Below are 16,027 nucleotides of genomic sequence, written 5' to 3' on the forward strand. Positions count from 1 at the left end.
TTACAAAATTATGAGGGCATGGATAGGGTAAATAGGCAAAGTCTTTTCCCTGGGGTCGGGGAGTCCAGAACTAGAGGGCATAGGTTTAGGGTGAGAGGGGAAAGATATAAAAGAGGCCTACAGGACAATTTTTTCACACACAGGGTGGTACGTGTATGGAATGAGCTGCCAGAGGGAGTGGTGGTGGCTGGAACAATTGCAACATTTAAGAGACATTTGGTTGGGTAAATGAATAGGAAGGGTTTGGAGGGATATGGGCCGGGTGCTGGCAGGTGTGACTAGATTGGGATGGGATATCTGGTTGGCATGGACGGGTTGGACCGAAGGGTCTGTTTCCATGTTGTGTACATCTCTATGATTCTATGACATGGGATTCAGGGTGAGTGTGGCAACTGGATACAAAATTGGCTAACAGGAGACAGTGTGATGGTGGCAGGTTGTTTTTCTGACTGGAGACCTGTGACCAGACGTGTGTTCCACAGGGATCAATGCTAGGTCAACTTTTGTTTGGCATTTATATAAATGATTTAGATGAGAATATAGAAGGCATGATTAGTAAGTTTGCAGATGACACCAAAATTAGTAGGTTTTCAAAGAAGGAGGTTGTCTAAAATGACAGAGATCTTGATCAATTGGATCAGTGGACTGAAGAGTGGCAAGTGGACTTTGATTTGGATAAATGTGAAGCATTACATTTTCGGTAAAACAAAACAAAGATAAGACTTATATAATTAAAAGTAGGGTCTTGGGCAATGTTGCAGAACAGAGACCCAGGGGTTCAAGTACGTAATTCTTTGAAGTTGACATCGCATGTAGATAAAGTGGTTCAGAAGGCATTAAGGATGCTTGCCTCCATTGCTCAGACCTTTGAATATAGGAGTGGGACATTATGTTGAGGCTTTATCTAGAATATTTTGTCCAGTTCTGGTTGCCCAGTTATAGGAAGGATATTATTTAGCCTGAAGGGGTTCAGAAGAGATTTACAGGATGATGCTGGGAATGGAGGATTTGAGTTATAAGGAGAAGATGGGTAGGACGAGACCTTTTTCCACTGGAGCATAGGAGGTTGAGAGGTGACCTTAGAGAGGTTTATAAAATAATGAGGGGTATAGATAAACTGAATGACAGGTGTCTTTTCCCTCGGGTGGCGGGTTTCAAGACTAGGGAGCATATTTTTAAGGTGAGAGGAGAGAAAATTTAAAACGACATGAGAAGCATTTTTTTTTGACAGTGGTTCATGTGTGGAATAAATTTCCAGAGGAAGTGCTGCATGTGGCTGCAGTTCCAACTTTTAAAAGATATTTAGTTAAGTAAATGAGTAGGAAAGGTTTGGAGGGATATGCGCCAGGAGCAGGTAGGTGTGATTAGTTTGGGCTTATGTTCGGCATGGACTGGTTGGACCGAAGGATTTATTTCTGTGTTTTGTGACTATGACCTCTGTAAGTGATTTCATGATTGTTTAAGAATATGGAGTCAGAAAGGGAAAGCGTGACTGTCAGTCTGTCTAAAAGAATCAAGGTGGGAAATCAGGAGTTGCTGAAATAATCTCTGCTAACTTCTTTCTCTTTTGGATACTGGTGAGGAAGGAGTGCAGTCATAGTGAAGTCCATGGCACCATAGGTGGCTCTGCTGCACAAGAGAAAAGGAAGAATGAAAGATCAATGCTGATGATATGCAGGCCTTCATTACACAAGGAATTTGAGTACAGAAGCAAACATGTCTTGCTGCAATTGTTTAGAGCCTTTTGAGACTGTGCTTGGAGTATTGTGTCCAGTTTTGGTCTGCTTATCTAAGGAAGGATATATTTACTGTAGAGGGTGTGCAATAGAGGTTTGTCAGACTAATCCCCAGATGGTGAGATTGTCTTAGAAACTGAGGAAACTGGGGCTTTGAGGGTTTTGTGAATGCGAGATGATCTCATTGAAACTTCTACAGTACTTACAAAGCATGACAGGGTGGATGTAGATAAGATGTTACCCCTGAATATGAGTCTAGATCCAGGTCCAAAATCTCAGAATAAAGGATAGACTATTTAACACTGAAGGTGGTGAATCTTTTGAAATGTCTACCCCAATGTGCATATCTGCACCTAGAGTATTGTAATGCGCAACGCTACAGACCAAGTCTGTGCAGACTGATAGACCAAAAATGAGATTAGTATGGGCATCTAGTTTGTTCAGCTGGTGCTGACACTGCGCAATAAATGGACTCTTTCTGTGGTTCTGTGTTCAAAACAGCTATCGATAGATAACTAGATATTCAATAACATTAAGTGATATGAGGATACGACAGCAAAGGCTTTGAGGTAGATGACCAACCATGGTTTAATTAAATGATCGACCAAACTCACTGGGTTGAATGGTCTACTTTTGTCCCTGCTACCTATGGTGAACTCCAAAGATGACGGTTGGTGTTTCTCTCTGCTCACCCCTCCCACTAATAGGGTGGTAGGAATCTAGGACTCATTGCCTGTAAGGGTGGAAGGGCAGAAACCCTCGTAACATTTAAGTATTTAGATGTACAGTAGTGATGCCAAGGCAAACAAGGCTATCGATCAAGAGCTAGAAAATGGGATTAGCATAGTGGGATGGTTTTTGACCAGCACAGACTCATTGGGCCAGAGTACCTTTTACTGTGCTGTAAACCTCTATTACTGTCCCAGTGCATCTCTTTGCTATTTATAGGACCTTGCTGAATGGATCTTAGCTGATTTATTTATTTACATAACAAGAAATGCTACTGTTTGGCCTAGAGGCATGGTACTACAGAAGGAAACAAACCATTTGGCCCATTGTTGCTGTACTGGCTGTTTGAGAGAGCTGTCCAATAAGTTTTACTCTCTTGCTATTTCTCCACAGAAAGCTTAACTTTGCTCAAATTCCTTCTTGAATCTGCTTTCACCACTAGAACCCAGCTCTGTATAAAAGAAACTCATTGCTTGACCCATGCCCCCTTCAGTTATTTTAAATCTTTTCCCTCTCATTATTCATGGCTTTACGGGCAATGCATTAGCATGGATAGAGGATTGGTTAACTAACAGGAAGCAAAGAGTGGGGATAAGTGAGTGCTTTTGTAATTGGCGATCAGTGACTAGTGGTATGCCGCAGGGATTAGTGTTGGGACTGCAATTGTTTACAATTTACATAAATGATTTGGAGTTGGGGACCATGTGTAATGTGTCAAAGTTTGCAGATGACACGAAGATGAGTGATAGTGCATAGTGTGCAGAGGAATATTAATAGTTTGAGTGGGCAAAGGTCTGATCAGACCACATTTGGAGTATTGTGCAGTTTTGGGCCCCATTTCTCAGGAAGGATGTATTGCCCCTGCAGTGGGTTCAGAGGAGGTTCACGAGAATGCTCCCAGGAATGAAAAGCTTAAAGCTTATGAGGAATGTTTGAGGACTCTGGGATTATACTCACTGGAGTTTAGAAGGATGAGGGGGGAATCTAATTGAAACTTATGAAATACTGAATGGCCTTGACACAGTGGATATTGGGAAAATGTTTCCATCGATGGGAGAGACTTGGACCCGAGGGCACAGCCTTAAGAGTAAAGGGAAGACCTTTTAGAACGGAGATAAGGAGAAACTTCTTCAGCCAGAGAATCTGTGGAATTCATTGCCACAGAAGGCTGTGGATGCCAGCTTATTGAGTATGTTTAAGACAGAGATAGATAAGTTCTTGATTGTCAAGGGGATCAAGGGTTACAGGGAGCAAGTGGGAGAATGAGGTTGAGAAACTTAGGAGCTATAATTTGAATGGCAGAGCAGACTCAATGGGCTGTGTGGCCTAATTTCTGCTTCATTGTCTTATGGTTTGGCCGATGGAATGTAATGTTGATAAATGTGAAGTCATTCATTTTGGTTGGAATCACAGTAAAAAGGACTGTTATTTGAACGGTAAAAAATTGTGGCATGCTGCTATACAGAGGGACCTGAGTATCCTTGGGCATGAATCGTAGAAGGTTGGTTTGCAGGTGCAATAGATAATCAAGAATGCAAATTGAATTTTGTCCTTCATTGCTAGAGGATTGAGTTTAAAAGCAGGGAGGTCATTTGCAGCTGTATTGGGTGCTGGTGAGGCCACACCTGGAAGATTGTGCCGTTTTGGTTCCTTTACTTGAGAAAAGATATGCTGCCCCTGCAGGTGGTGCAAAGGAGATTCACTGGGTTGATTCAAGGATTGTGAGGGTTGGCTTATGAGGAGAGACTGAGTAGACTGGGATTATATTCATTTGAATTTAGAAGAGTGAGGGGAGAATCTTATAGAAACATATAAAATGATGAAGGGAATAGATAAGATAGAAGCAGGGAGGTTGTTCCTTCTGGTGGGTGAAACTAGGAACAAGAGGGCATAGCCTCCAAATTAGGGGGAGCAGATTTAGGACTGAATTGAGGAATTTCTTCACCCAAAGTGTGGTGAATCTGTGGAAATCCCTGCCTAGTGAAGTAGTTGAGGCTTCCTCATTTAATGTTTTTAAAGCAAAGATAGATAATTTTTTTGAATAGTAAAGGAATTAAGGTTTATAGTGAGAGGGTGGTTAAGTGGAACTGAGGCCTCAAAGATCTGCCATGATCTTATTGAATGGTGGAGCGGGCTCTCAGGGTCAGGTGGCCTACTCCTCCTATTTCTTATATTCTTACATTGACAGCTATACGAATAGAAACAATTTGTCCTTCCTTGCTGTTATCACAATCCTGTATAATACTGAATAGTGCTTACAAAGTTCTCTTTCTCCTTAGAATAGCAAAGGTTAACAATTTTAACTTCTTGCCATGTAACTGAAATCACATTTCAATAAATTTCTATGTCCTCTCCAAAGCCTAACAGTATTCTTTTGTGTGGTGCCTAGAATTGCACATCATGCTCCACCTGAGACCTAAAGGTAGAGCATAACTTATTTATTTTTATACATCATGCTTCTGTTTATAGAGCCCAGGGTCTTTTATGCCTTGTCAATTTGTCATATCATCTTCTAAGGCAAGTTTGTGAACTCTCATCTCTCCTCTCCCTTCCTGCACTCCCTTAAAATTATACCATTTGATTTATGTTGCTTCTGTCTTCTGACCAAAATGCACCCCTTTGCACTTCATTCAAAATCATCTCTTGTATATATTTCAGTTTCACTTGTTTATCTGCTCCCATCCTCCTCATTGCTTGTTAATTTATAAATTATATCATTTGCCGTCTTTATGCATTTACTTTTGAAATCTAGGCTAGTAACATGTATCAAAAACAGCAGTAGTCTCCAAGCTCCCCTCTCAGGGACCCAACTAGAAATTGCCTTCCAGTCTGAAAATAAATACTGTTAACTCCTTTCTGTTGTTTAGTTGATTTCAAATATTTGATGACATTGCTTGTTTAAATCCCACAAGTTTTGATTTCATTAACATGTCTAATAGGTAGTCATTTATTCAATACGTTACGAAAGTCCAACATCTCAATCATAATGTGACCATAATCACATTACCATCTATTACTTCATTGAACAGTGCAATTAGGTTTGTTCAACATGATTCACCTTTACATAGGAAGTGATTTGTAAGATTAAATATGGGCTCATCAAAATTAGAGACTGGTAAAGTTACAGTGGGGAATATGAAACTGGCAGAGACAGTAACTATTATATTGAATGGTGGAAATTCCTATTCCTTTTGGTACTGATCTTCAGGGCAGAAAGCAGTTTAAAATTCCAAAGATAGTGGGGAACCGATGATCTAATGAGAGAGGGGAATTTGAAGAATTCCCACATATGTAAACAAATAGTACTGAAATATGGACTTGACGAACTGAATGGCTGCCACCTGTGCCGTTATGATTTGATGAAGAAATTAATGGGACAAAGTTGTGACATATTCCATGGAACTAGTGACCTGTGTCTGGAGTTTTAATAGGTTGCTGCAGAGACTGTGGATGCATTGGTTTTGCTCTTACAAAAAAACTGATTTGTAAACAGTTTCCAAGAGTTGTGAGATAGCTAACATGATTTCACAATTTAAGAAGTAAAAAAAGAGAGAAAATGGAGAGTTATATGTCTGTTAGCCAAACATGGCACAGTGGTTAGCACTGCTGCCTCACAGTGCCAGAGACCTGGGTTCAATTCCCGCCTCAGGCAACTGTCTGTGTGGAGTTTGCACATTCTCCCTGTGTCTGAGTGGGTTTTCCCCGGGTGCTGCGGTTTCCTCCCACAGTCCAAAAATGTGCAGGTTAGGTGAATTGGCCATGCTAAAAATTGCCCGTAGTGTTAGGTGAAGGGGTAAATATAGGGGATTGGGTCTGGGTGGGTTGCTCTTTGGAGGGTCACTGTGGGCTTGTTGGGCCAAAGGGCCTGTTTCCACACTGTAAGTAATCTAATCTAATCATTAGGCAAAATGCTTGAATCCACATTTAGGAATGTGGTGCCAAGACACTTAGAAAATTATAATATAACTAACCAAAGTCAGTATGGTTTATGTATTTGTATTTTATGAACATTTAACTAGCAAGATCAGTGGGGGATCCTGTGGGTGTAGGATATTTCGATTTTCAAAAAGCATTTGATGAGTTCCACACAACAGATTATTAGACTAAATTAGAACTCAATGGAGGCTAACAAATAAATGTTGATTAAGAATTGGTTAGACGAAGAATCTAAGAATAAATAGAACATCTTCAGTTTGGCAAGCTATAACTAATGATATCACAAGAATCAATATTTGGACCTTAGCAATTGTCAATCTGAACTGATAATGACTTTGAGGCTGAGTGTGAATTAAAATCTGCTGACAAAAGTTAGGAGGGAAAGTAACCAACATAGAGGATTTAAGGAGGTTGTGTATGGAAATATTTTGGGTAAAAATTGAGTGGTAAATATTTTGTAACTATCAAATTGTTACAAAATGTGATAGTTTTTGTTACAAAGGCGTTGGTATATAATAAATTGTAGTATAGTTATGCAGGGCATTGGTGAAGTCACAGCCGACATGTGTGTTTTGATATTGCCACCTAAGGAAGAGCATACTTGCCCTAGAAGGATTGCCATATAGCTGTTGATTACTGACTGAGAATTCATTAAGAAGTTTTCTACAAGTAGCTCAGTAACATAATTTTCACCTTTTCATTTCTGTAATTCTCCAACCTCAAATGATTTATTACATTTTGGGACACTAAGCTCTATGAAGATGAGTACGTCCAAAGAGGTAACCGATCATTTTTGTTTCAAATTTGTATGTTCTGGATATTGTAGTGTTAAATATGGTTTCCTAGTTTAGCTGTATTGATATTTGAAGTACTGTTTAGAAAGATCCTATCAGCTGTATGCTCTCTGTCTTGGGTAATACATGATACTTTGACTGACATTTCCAATATTGGTATACCATCACTCTTGAGGGTATTAGGGCTGACATGAAATAAAATACGGCAAACTTTTTGTTATCCGGCATCTAATGGACCAAGAGTGTGATGATTGATCAACTAGTCCAGTTGATCAAGTGGTCCACATAATCAGTGTAAAAACACACACTTAGTAATAGAAACATAATGCAGGGTGTATACACGTCACTGTTATACTTTATTTACAGCATAAATCACTTAAATACGAATGTAACTTTGCCTTAAATAAAACATAGCAGCAGAGAGCCTTTTCATTCGTGTCCTCAGCTGAATAATCTGACATCACAGACATAGCAAAAATAAATAAACTTCAAGTATTTCACATATATAATTTTTGCTGGTTTATCGAGCGTGCCGATTAATAAGGCCCGAGTTCAAACAAAGTTTGCTGTACATCTTTCTGCAGTGATCACTATGAAAATAACAGATTTTAAAAATTGGTTTTTGAGATGGAAGCATCAGTAGAAAGGCGAGCATTTAATGTCCATGCCTATTTGCTCTTGAGAAGGTGGTGGTGACCTGTATTCTTCAACCTCTGCTAGTCTTGTGGCATAGGTACACCCATTGAGCTGTTGGGAAGAGAAATCCAGAATTTTGGCTTAATGACAGCGAACGTATGGTGACATCGTTCCAAACATAGTTCACAATAGTTTGTGTGTAATGAGAACTGTAGATGATGTTATTCCCATTGTTCCATATGCACATTGTCTTGTCCCTCTGCAACCCTTGCTGCAAAGCATCTTGTAATAATTTGCACTGCTGCCATTGATGGTGAACAGAGTAAAAATTGAAAGTGATGGGTGAAGTGCTTGACAAGTGGATTGTTTTATTCTAAATGGGATGGAGCTTCTTGAGTATTGTTGGAGTTGCATGCATCCAGGCCAGTGTAGAGTATTCCATCACATTACTGGTTTGTGCTTGTAGATATTGGCCATGCACAGAGCAGATAAGAATTTAATTATTTTCCACAGAATTCATAGCCTCTGACCTGTTCCTCTAGCTAAGTGGCTGATACAGTTCAGTCTCTGTTCAAAGTTTTTTTTAGATTAGATTACATTACAGTGTGGATACAGGCTCTTCGGCCCAACAAGTCCACACCGACCCTCCGAAGTGCAACCCACCCATACCCCTTACCTAACACTACAGGCAATTTAGCATGGCCAATTCACCTGACCTGCACATCTTTGGACTGTGGGAGGAAACCGGAGCACCCGGAGGAAACCCACGCAGACCCAGTATGTTCATAGTGGGTGATTCGATGATGATGATGACATCCAATCTAGCTATTGCTACCCCTTCAGTCTATTCTCAATCGTCATAAAGACGATGGAAGGTGTCATTGATTTATCAAGCAGTACTTCTTCAAACTTGTGATCACTGTTCACCACCCTCCTGTCTAAATATGGACAAATAGCTGAATTATAGAAGTGAGTTCAAAGTGACTGCCTTGATATCAATTTGACTGACTCTGGTGTCAAAGTAACTGAGCAAAATTTCATTTGATGGGAATCTGGGAAAATCTGTCCGTTGATTGGCATCATACCCATGATAAAGAAAGATGGATGAGATTGTAGAAGATCATTCAACCAATTTCCAAGGCATTAAGTGCAGGTAGTAACTTTGGCACAAATATCTTCAATTGTTTATACAAGGTCCTTCCATGCATTGTAAGGTCAGAACTATGGGTGTCATTGCTGATTGTGCAATGTTCAGTGCCACTTATGATTTCTCAGACATTGAAGCAGCCATGTCAATATGTAGCATGACCTGAACAATATTTAAGCTTGAGCTGATTAGTGGTAACTATTTTTTGCGCCATACAAGTGCTAAACAATAGCCAGACCTATACAAGATGGAACTGAATTATTATTCATGAGGAAGAGCATTGAGGATTGTAAAAAGACAAAAGCCTTTCATTCAGAAAGACAAATGGAAACAACAGGACAAATGATGGCCCTCTGTGCTGTAAGCATGCTATAACTATATTCTGTTTCTTGCAAGAGAGAATTTAACTATCTCCACTTGACATTGAATGGTATTACTATCACTTTACCATCAACATTCTGGAGGATACTTTTAACCAGTATTCGCCCTGACTTTACCACAAAAATGCTTCAAGCAGGTCAGAGGTTCATGCAAGTGACTTGTCTCTAGATGTCCCATGACTTGACATGATCTACAAGGCATCCATTAGGATTATGTATGAATACTCTTCACTTGCTTCGCTGAATACAGCTACAACACTATCTAAAACACAACAGCTTGCTTGATTGACATCATATTCACCCTGTGTGCTGTCAAATCTAAACTACTGAATTAAAATCCTGGAATTGTCATCCTGTAAGACCATTGTGAGAATGCCTATGCTGTATGAATTGCTGCAGGTCAAAAAGATAGCTAACCACTAGCCTTTTGAGGATAATTAAAGGTGGGCAGTAAATGTTGACCATGTCAGTAATGCCCACATATCATGAGGGCATAAAATGGGTAGCTTTTATTGTCAGTCATTTAGTACATGTACAAACCTGCTTCTGGGAATGAGCCACAAAAGCGATATGTTTGTCAGATCCATTTCATTAGTTTCTCTAGTTGATCCTGTCACTGATAATAATGCTCACTAAAACTGTCGTGACAGATTCATTTTTGTACGGTGACAGACCTGTGCTGACCAGTACTGTATCTCTTTGTTACATAGCTCAAAATGCTGTCTTTGCATTCTTGTGAAAAAAAAAGTCCGGTATAATCTGCATTTGCTATAAAGTTGGATACTTTTCACATTTCACTTGGGTGAAAAGTTCAGAACGCTTCATAGTGAGATTTCTGTCTATGTAGACTCTGCTGTTTTTCCCAACTAGAGTTATCAAGATGTACAGCACAGAAACCGACCCTTCACTCCAACTTGTCCGTGCTAACCAGATACCATAAATAAATCCACTCCAATTTGGCCCATATCCCCCTCAACCCTTCAGATTCATAACCCATCCAGAGGTCTTTTAGATGTCGTAATTGTACCAGCCGCCTCCTCATCCTTTGGTAGCTCATTCCATATACTGTATGCACTACCCTCTGCCTGAAAAAGTTGCCCCTTAGGTCCCTTTTAAATCTTTTCCCCTCTCACCTTAAACCTATGCTGTCTAGTTTTGGACTCCCCCACCTTGGTGAAAAGACCTTGTCTATTTACCCTATCCATACACCTTCATTTTATAAACCTCTAAGGTCATACTTCAGCCTCCAATGCTCCAGGGAAAATAGTCCCTGACTATTCAGCCCTCTCCCGATAGCTCAAACCCTCCCACCCTAGCAACATTCTTGTAAATTTTGTCTGAACCCTTTCAAGCTTCACAACATCCTTCGTATCGGAAGGAGACTAGAATTGCACACAATTTTCTAAAATTGGGCTAACCAACGTTCTGTACATCTGCAACATGATCTGCCAATTTCTGTACTCCATATTCTGACCAATAAAGGAAAGCATACCAATGCCTTCTTCACTAACCTGTTAACCTGCAACTCTACTTTCAAGGAACCATGACCCTGCATTCCAAGGTCTCTTTGTTCAGCAACATTCCCTAGGACCTTACCATTAAGTGTATAAGTCCTGCCCTGATTTGCCTTTCCAAGATGCAGCACCTCACATTTATCTAAATTAAACTACATCTGCTGCTGCTTGGCCCATCTGATCAAGATCCCATTGTACTATGAGGTAATCTTCTCTGCTGCCCAATACACCTCCAATTTTGGTGTCATCTGCAAACTTACCAACCATACCTCCCATGTTCACACATCCAAATCATTTACATATGTCAGAAAGCAGTAGACCCAGCACCAATTCTTGTGGCATATCACTGGTTACAGTCTAAAAATCATCCACCATCACCTCTACCTTTTACGTTTGAGCCAGTTCTGTCTCCAAATAGCTATTTCTTCCTATATTCCATGTGATCTAACCTTGCTAACCAGTCTACCATAAGGAACCTTGTCGAAACCCTTATTGAAGTCCATAACGATCACATCTGCCCTCATCAATATTCTTCATTACTTCAAAACAAAACTCAGTCAAGTTAGTGAAATATGATTTCCCATATACCAAACCATGTTGACTATCCCAAGTCAGACCTTGCCTTTCAAAATACATGTGAATCCTGTCCCTCAGGATTCCCTGTGTTTCTATGATTCTATAACTTGCCTACCACCGATGTCAGGCTCTTAGCAGTCTATAGTTCCTTGGCTTTTCCTTATCACCTTTCTTAAATTGTGACACAACATAAGCCAACCTTCAATCTTCTGGTACCTCACCTGTGACTATCGATGATACAAATATCTCAGCAAGGGGCCCAGCAATCTCTTTCCTCACTTCTCAGAGTTCTAGGGTACACCTGATCAGGTCCCTGGCATTTACCCACCTTTATGCATTTTAAGATGTCCAGCACCACCAGCTCTATAATATGGACATTGTTCAGATGTCACTATTTATTTCCCACTTTCTGTACCTTCCAATATCCTCCTTCACAGTAAACATCAATGCAAAAGACTTGTTTAGTATCTCTAGAACCATAATAAAGAACAAGAGCCCTCAGAACAGGAATTGACCATGTGAGCTTTGAGTCTGCTCTGCTATTCAGTAAGATTGTTGCTGATCTTTCAATCTGAATCCCTTTTCCCTACCTCCTTCACAATTCCCTTGTTTTCTTGATACCAAAAATCCATCTTAAGTGTGCTCAACAATGAGTGTTTTAGTGAGAAAATCCCCAAGATTCACATCCTTTTGAGTTAAGTTTCTATTCGTCACAGGCCAAAATAATTAGCTCCTTGCACTAATACTGTCTTGTGTTCTAATCCAACAGATAGGACAATTGTGACTTCACTTGATTTAGTTATAAAAATACTTTACCAGATCAAGTGGGGATACTGCAGTTCAACAATGTAATTGCATCCATGATTAGTAACTGTTTGCAATTGTGGTTGCAAGTATCTGTTTTGTGTGATTCCATCTGTGCTATTCCACTCTTGTTCATGCTCGTCCTTTTTTTACTCCACAGGACGTATTGAAATCAGAAAATGACCATATTAACCTGAAGGTGGCAGGCCAAGATGGTTCCGTTGTGCAGTTCAAAATCAAAAAGCATACACCTCTAAGCAAACTGATGAAAGCATACTGTGAACGTCAGGTATGAGAACTTTAGAATCTACGAGGCTGGTATCATTTGAGAGACTGGATTAATGCTGAATGCCATGTCCAAAAACTGTAAAGCTTGCCCATGAAAGGGAGCCTGTGGCCTGAGTAGGTTTTAAAATTGTTGCACTGAGGTTATCAGCAGTAAGATCTTGTTAAATGTGGAACCAAGATAGTATGTGATCAAACAGTTATTGACTGAGAGTTCTTATGCTAATTGGATAAATAAATTCAGGTCTTTGTTAGTGGATAAGTAATACCCGCAAGTTATATTAAACTACATGGTAGGAGGAAGACCCAGGTTTTGACATCACCTTCATTAAATTGAACAATTTTAGCTGAGATAATACATTGTGAGAAGGAGTGTGAGCTGTGAGATTTTCAGTTGATAGATTTTTGAAACAAAAATGTTTTCTAGTTAGTCTATATGATTTTGATTTAGCTAGGAAGAAATTAGCAAGGGACTTTGTCCCAGATTACTGCTAGTGAATCGTGTGCAAGTGTAGTGTATACGTGTGTGGGTCTTTGAATATGCACAGGATGGAACTTGATTCTGATGGAACTTGAATGACAGACATCAGTGTTGAGCAAATAACTTGTGCGTGAGAAACCACATTGGATGATAACTGTGTCCTAGACAGACCACATCCCCTTAGGTGAGGGTTTTTTTTAAATGTTAAGCAAGCCTGTCAGCTCATTTTTGAAAAATAATTTGTTTCTCAGTATGCTTGCCATTTACATCTGTTACCTGTCATAAACTTGGACTGACTGCAATACTTGAATGATGAACCTATTCGCAGATCTTTGTCTGAGTTCCTGCAGAGAAATGAATCAGCAGAGCTTGCCATTGTTCTTTTTATAAGACAACCTTGTGGGGAATTATCTACAGACATTATTGAAATTGGCCACTCTGTTGTGTGGAATGCAGTAGGTAGGATTCAATGTCCTGTCATGCTGTATTACAGAACAACTCCAGGAAAACCAATTATGTAGTTATTGAGAAGCTTTGGTCCTTTTGTCTGCTATTAATCACAATGTACAACAGCTTTAACTACTGATTTCTGTACATTTTTGGCACTTTCGTTTCTTTAATTATTACTCTTTTTCTAGGGTTTGGCAATTCGACAAATCAGGTTCCGATTTGATGGACAGCCAATTAATGAAACAGACACACCAGCACAGGTATGACCTGGCCCTAGCGCAAGATACTAGAGTGGAAAAATGTAGAATCCTGGGGCATGTTGCAGTTATACTTCCAGATATCAGTCATCCTTGTTCCTTTTATTTCGTAATGTACTTAGTCACAGCTATGGAGCTGTAATAGCCTGCACATCTGCCAACATGGGTGGCTGGATAGTCTGCTTCTTCACGCCATTCACTCACCACTGTAGTTAGTGAAGTGTAGCCCAAGTAGGATACTTCTGTTAGTTTTATCCATTACTAATTCCTGGAACAGAAGTCCATTGGTACCACTCTCAGAAGTTTAGGAGCACAGTAACTAACTCTTACTTTTGTTTTTAAGAGTGCTTTGTGGAGGCATATGAATGTAATCACGATTGTGGTATTTTATTGCAGTTTTATAGTATAACGTGACTTTCTAGCTAGAATAAAAGTGGTAACTGTAAAATACCAATGGTAAGTAGGTGGACTTTTAAACTCTCAGGCTGTTGGACAAAGGTATATCTAGTTCTATAGAGTCATTAATTTCATATAATTTTATAACTGCAAAAATATAAGGTGCATGGATGGTACTGAACAGTATAGATATGAATAGTCGCAAGTTCAGTCCAGGTTCTCTGCTGGTTAGCATATCAGAAAGTTAGCAAGAGCAATTAAAATTACTCATGATTGAGAAAGGGAGAGAGAAAAAAATAAGGTTGCTCTTAGTGTAGATGGATTTCATTGTAGGTTACTATGGGAAATCGAGTTTCAAATGAATGAAAAATTCTTCGCAAAAGGGGAAGATGATAAATCTGGCAACTACAGGTCCGTCAGCCTAACAGTGAAGAAAAATTTTTGTGCATAACAATCTGAAAAAATGAATTTGTAACAGTATGAACTAATAACTGAAAGACAGTATAGCTTGTATATACCTTGCTCCTTGGGGTCCCTGTAATAAAGAGAGTTTGAGTGTACGTAGTTGATGTGCATATGGACTTTCAAAAGAAATTTGGTAAAGTACAGCACAGTAGACTAATTAGTAAAATAAAAGCCCATGGAAATAAAGGGGCATTGATGGTGTTAATAGAAAATTGGCTAAGGGACCAAGCGGAACACAGTGTTAAATGGCTCGTTTTTTTAGACCGGAGGGAAGTAAGTAGTGTTGATTTCCAGATATTGGGAGGACTGCTCTTTTTGATACACTAATAACCCAGGCTTGATATGAGGGGACATGATTTAAAAGATTGCAGGTGATATAAAATTGAGAGATATAACAAATAGTCTGGAGGATAATAAAGACTTTGGAGGACAGGCAGACACATGGCAGGTGATATTTAATTCAGGGAAGTTTTACGTGATGTATTTGTTAATAGCATCCACAAAAAAAATGCTATGCTAATTCTTTTTAAAACACTAGTTAAGGCTGAATTGATGTGTTTTGCACATCACTTTATAGGCCAGATATTAAGGGCTTGTAAAGGTGAAAAAGAGATTTACGAGTGATACTGGAGATTTTGGTCATATGGAAATGTCTGAGGAAACTATAGATGTTTAGCTTAGAACAGAGAGAATTAGTGAGGTGTTTAATAGAGATTCTCAAATCATTGAGTTTTGCTTGAATGATAAAGAAGATAAACATTGCCAGTGACTAAAGGTTCAGGAGCCAAAGGGCACAAATCTAGGGCATTGGGGAACAAGATAAATGGAAAAAGAACTTTTTTCATGTCAAGTTATTGTGACCTGGCATGCCTGATAGAGTGATCAAAGAATTTTGAGTCGTACATTTCAGAGGAAAAATGGATACATACTCAAAGTGAAAACATTTAAACTAGTATAGCATGGTGTTGGGAACCAAAATGTAGGCTTAGATGGGTCAGACTCGATCGGATCAGGAAAAGGGAGGTAGTGATGTAGTCAGTGACTTGGAAAGACAAAAGAAGCAAGGATTAAAAAATGTCCAGCAAAGAAAATTGACAGGGTTGAGCTGTTTATCCTTCAATGTAAGGAGTATTGCAAACAAGGAAGATGAACTAAGGGCACAGATAAACACATGGCAGCATGATGTAGTTGCTATAATCTCCCAGACCGTCCATAACCTCATCACCTCGGGGGATCTCCCATCCACCGCCTCCAACCTCATAGTCCCACAACCCCGACCCCCCCGTTTCTACCTCCTGCCCAAAATCCACAAACCTGACTGCCCCGGCCGACCCATTGTCTCCGCCTGCTCCTGCCCCACCGAACTCATCTCCGCCTACCTTGACACCGTCCTGTCCCCCTTAGTCCAAGAACTCCCCACCTACGTTCGGGACACCACCCA

General features: G+C 39.7%; 1 protein-coding gene across 1 annotated transcript in view; it reads left to right on the forward strand.

Moving 5' to 3' along the window:
- Positions 1-16,027, forward strand: part of LOC122562064 (small ubiquitin-related modifier 3) — a 43,443-nt gene that overhangs the window by 19,628 nt on the left and 7,788 nt on the right. The window contains exons 2-3 of the mRNA XM_043714538.1: positions 12,413-12,541; positions 13,657-13,728. Of these exons, the coding sequence (XP_043570473.1) occupies positions 12,413-12,541; positions 13,657-13,728 (201 nt within the window). The remainder of the gene's footprint in view (positions 1-12,412; positions 12,542-13,656; positions 13,729-16,027) is intronic.

The sequence above is a fragment of the Chiloscyllium plagiosum genome, chromosome 24 (assembly GCF_004010195.1).
Source record: "Chiloscyllium plagiosum isolate BGI_BamShark_2017 chromosome 24, ASM401019v2, whole genome shotgun sequence".
Lineage (NCBI taxonomy): Eukaryota > Metazoa > Chordata > Chondrichthyes > Orectolobiformes > Hemiscylliidae > Chiloscyllium > Chiloscyllium plagiosum.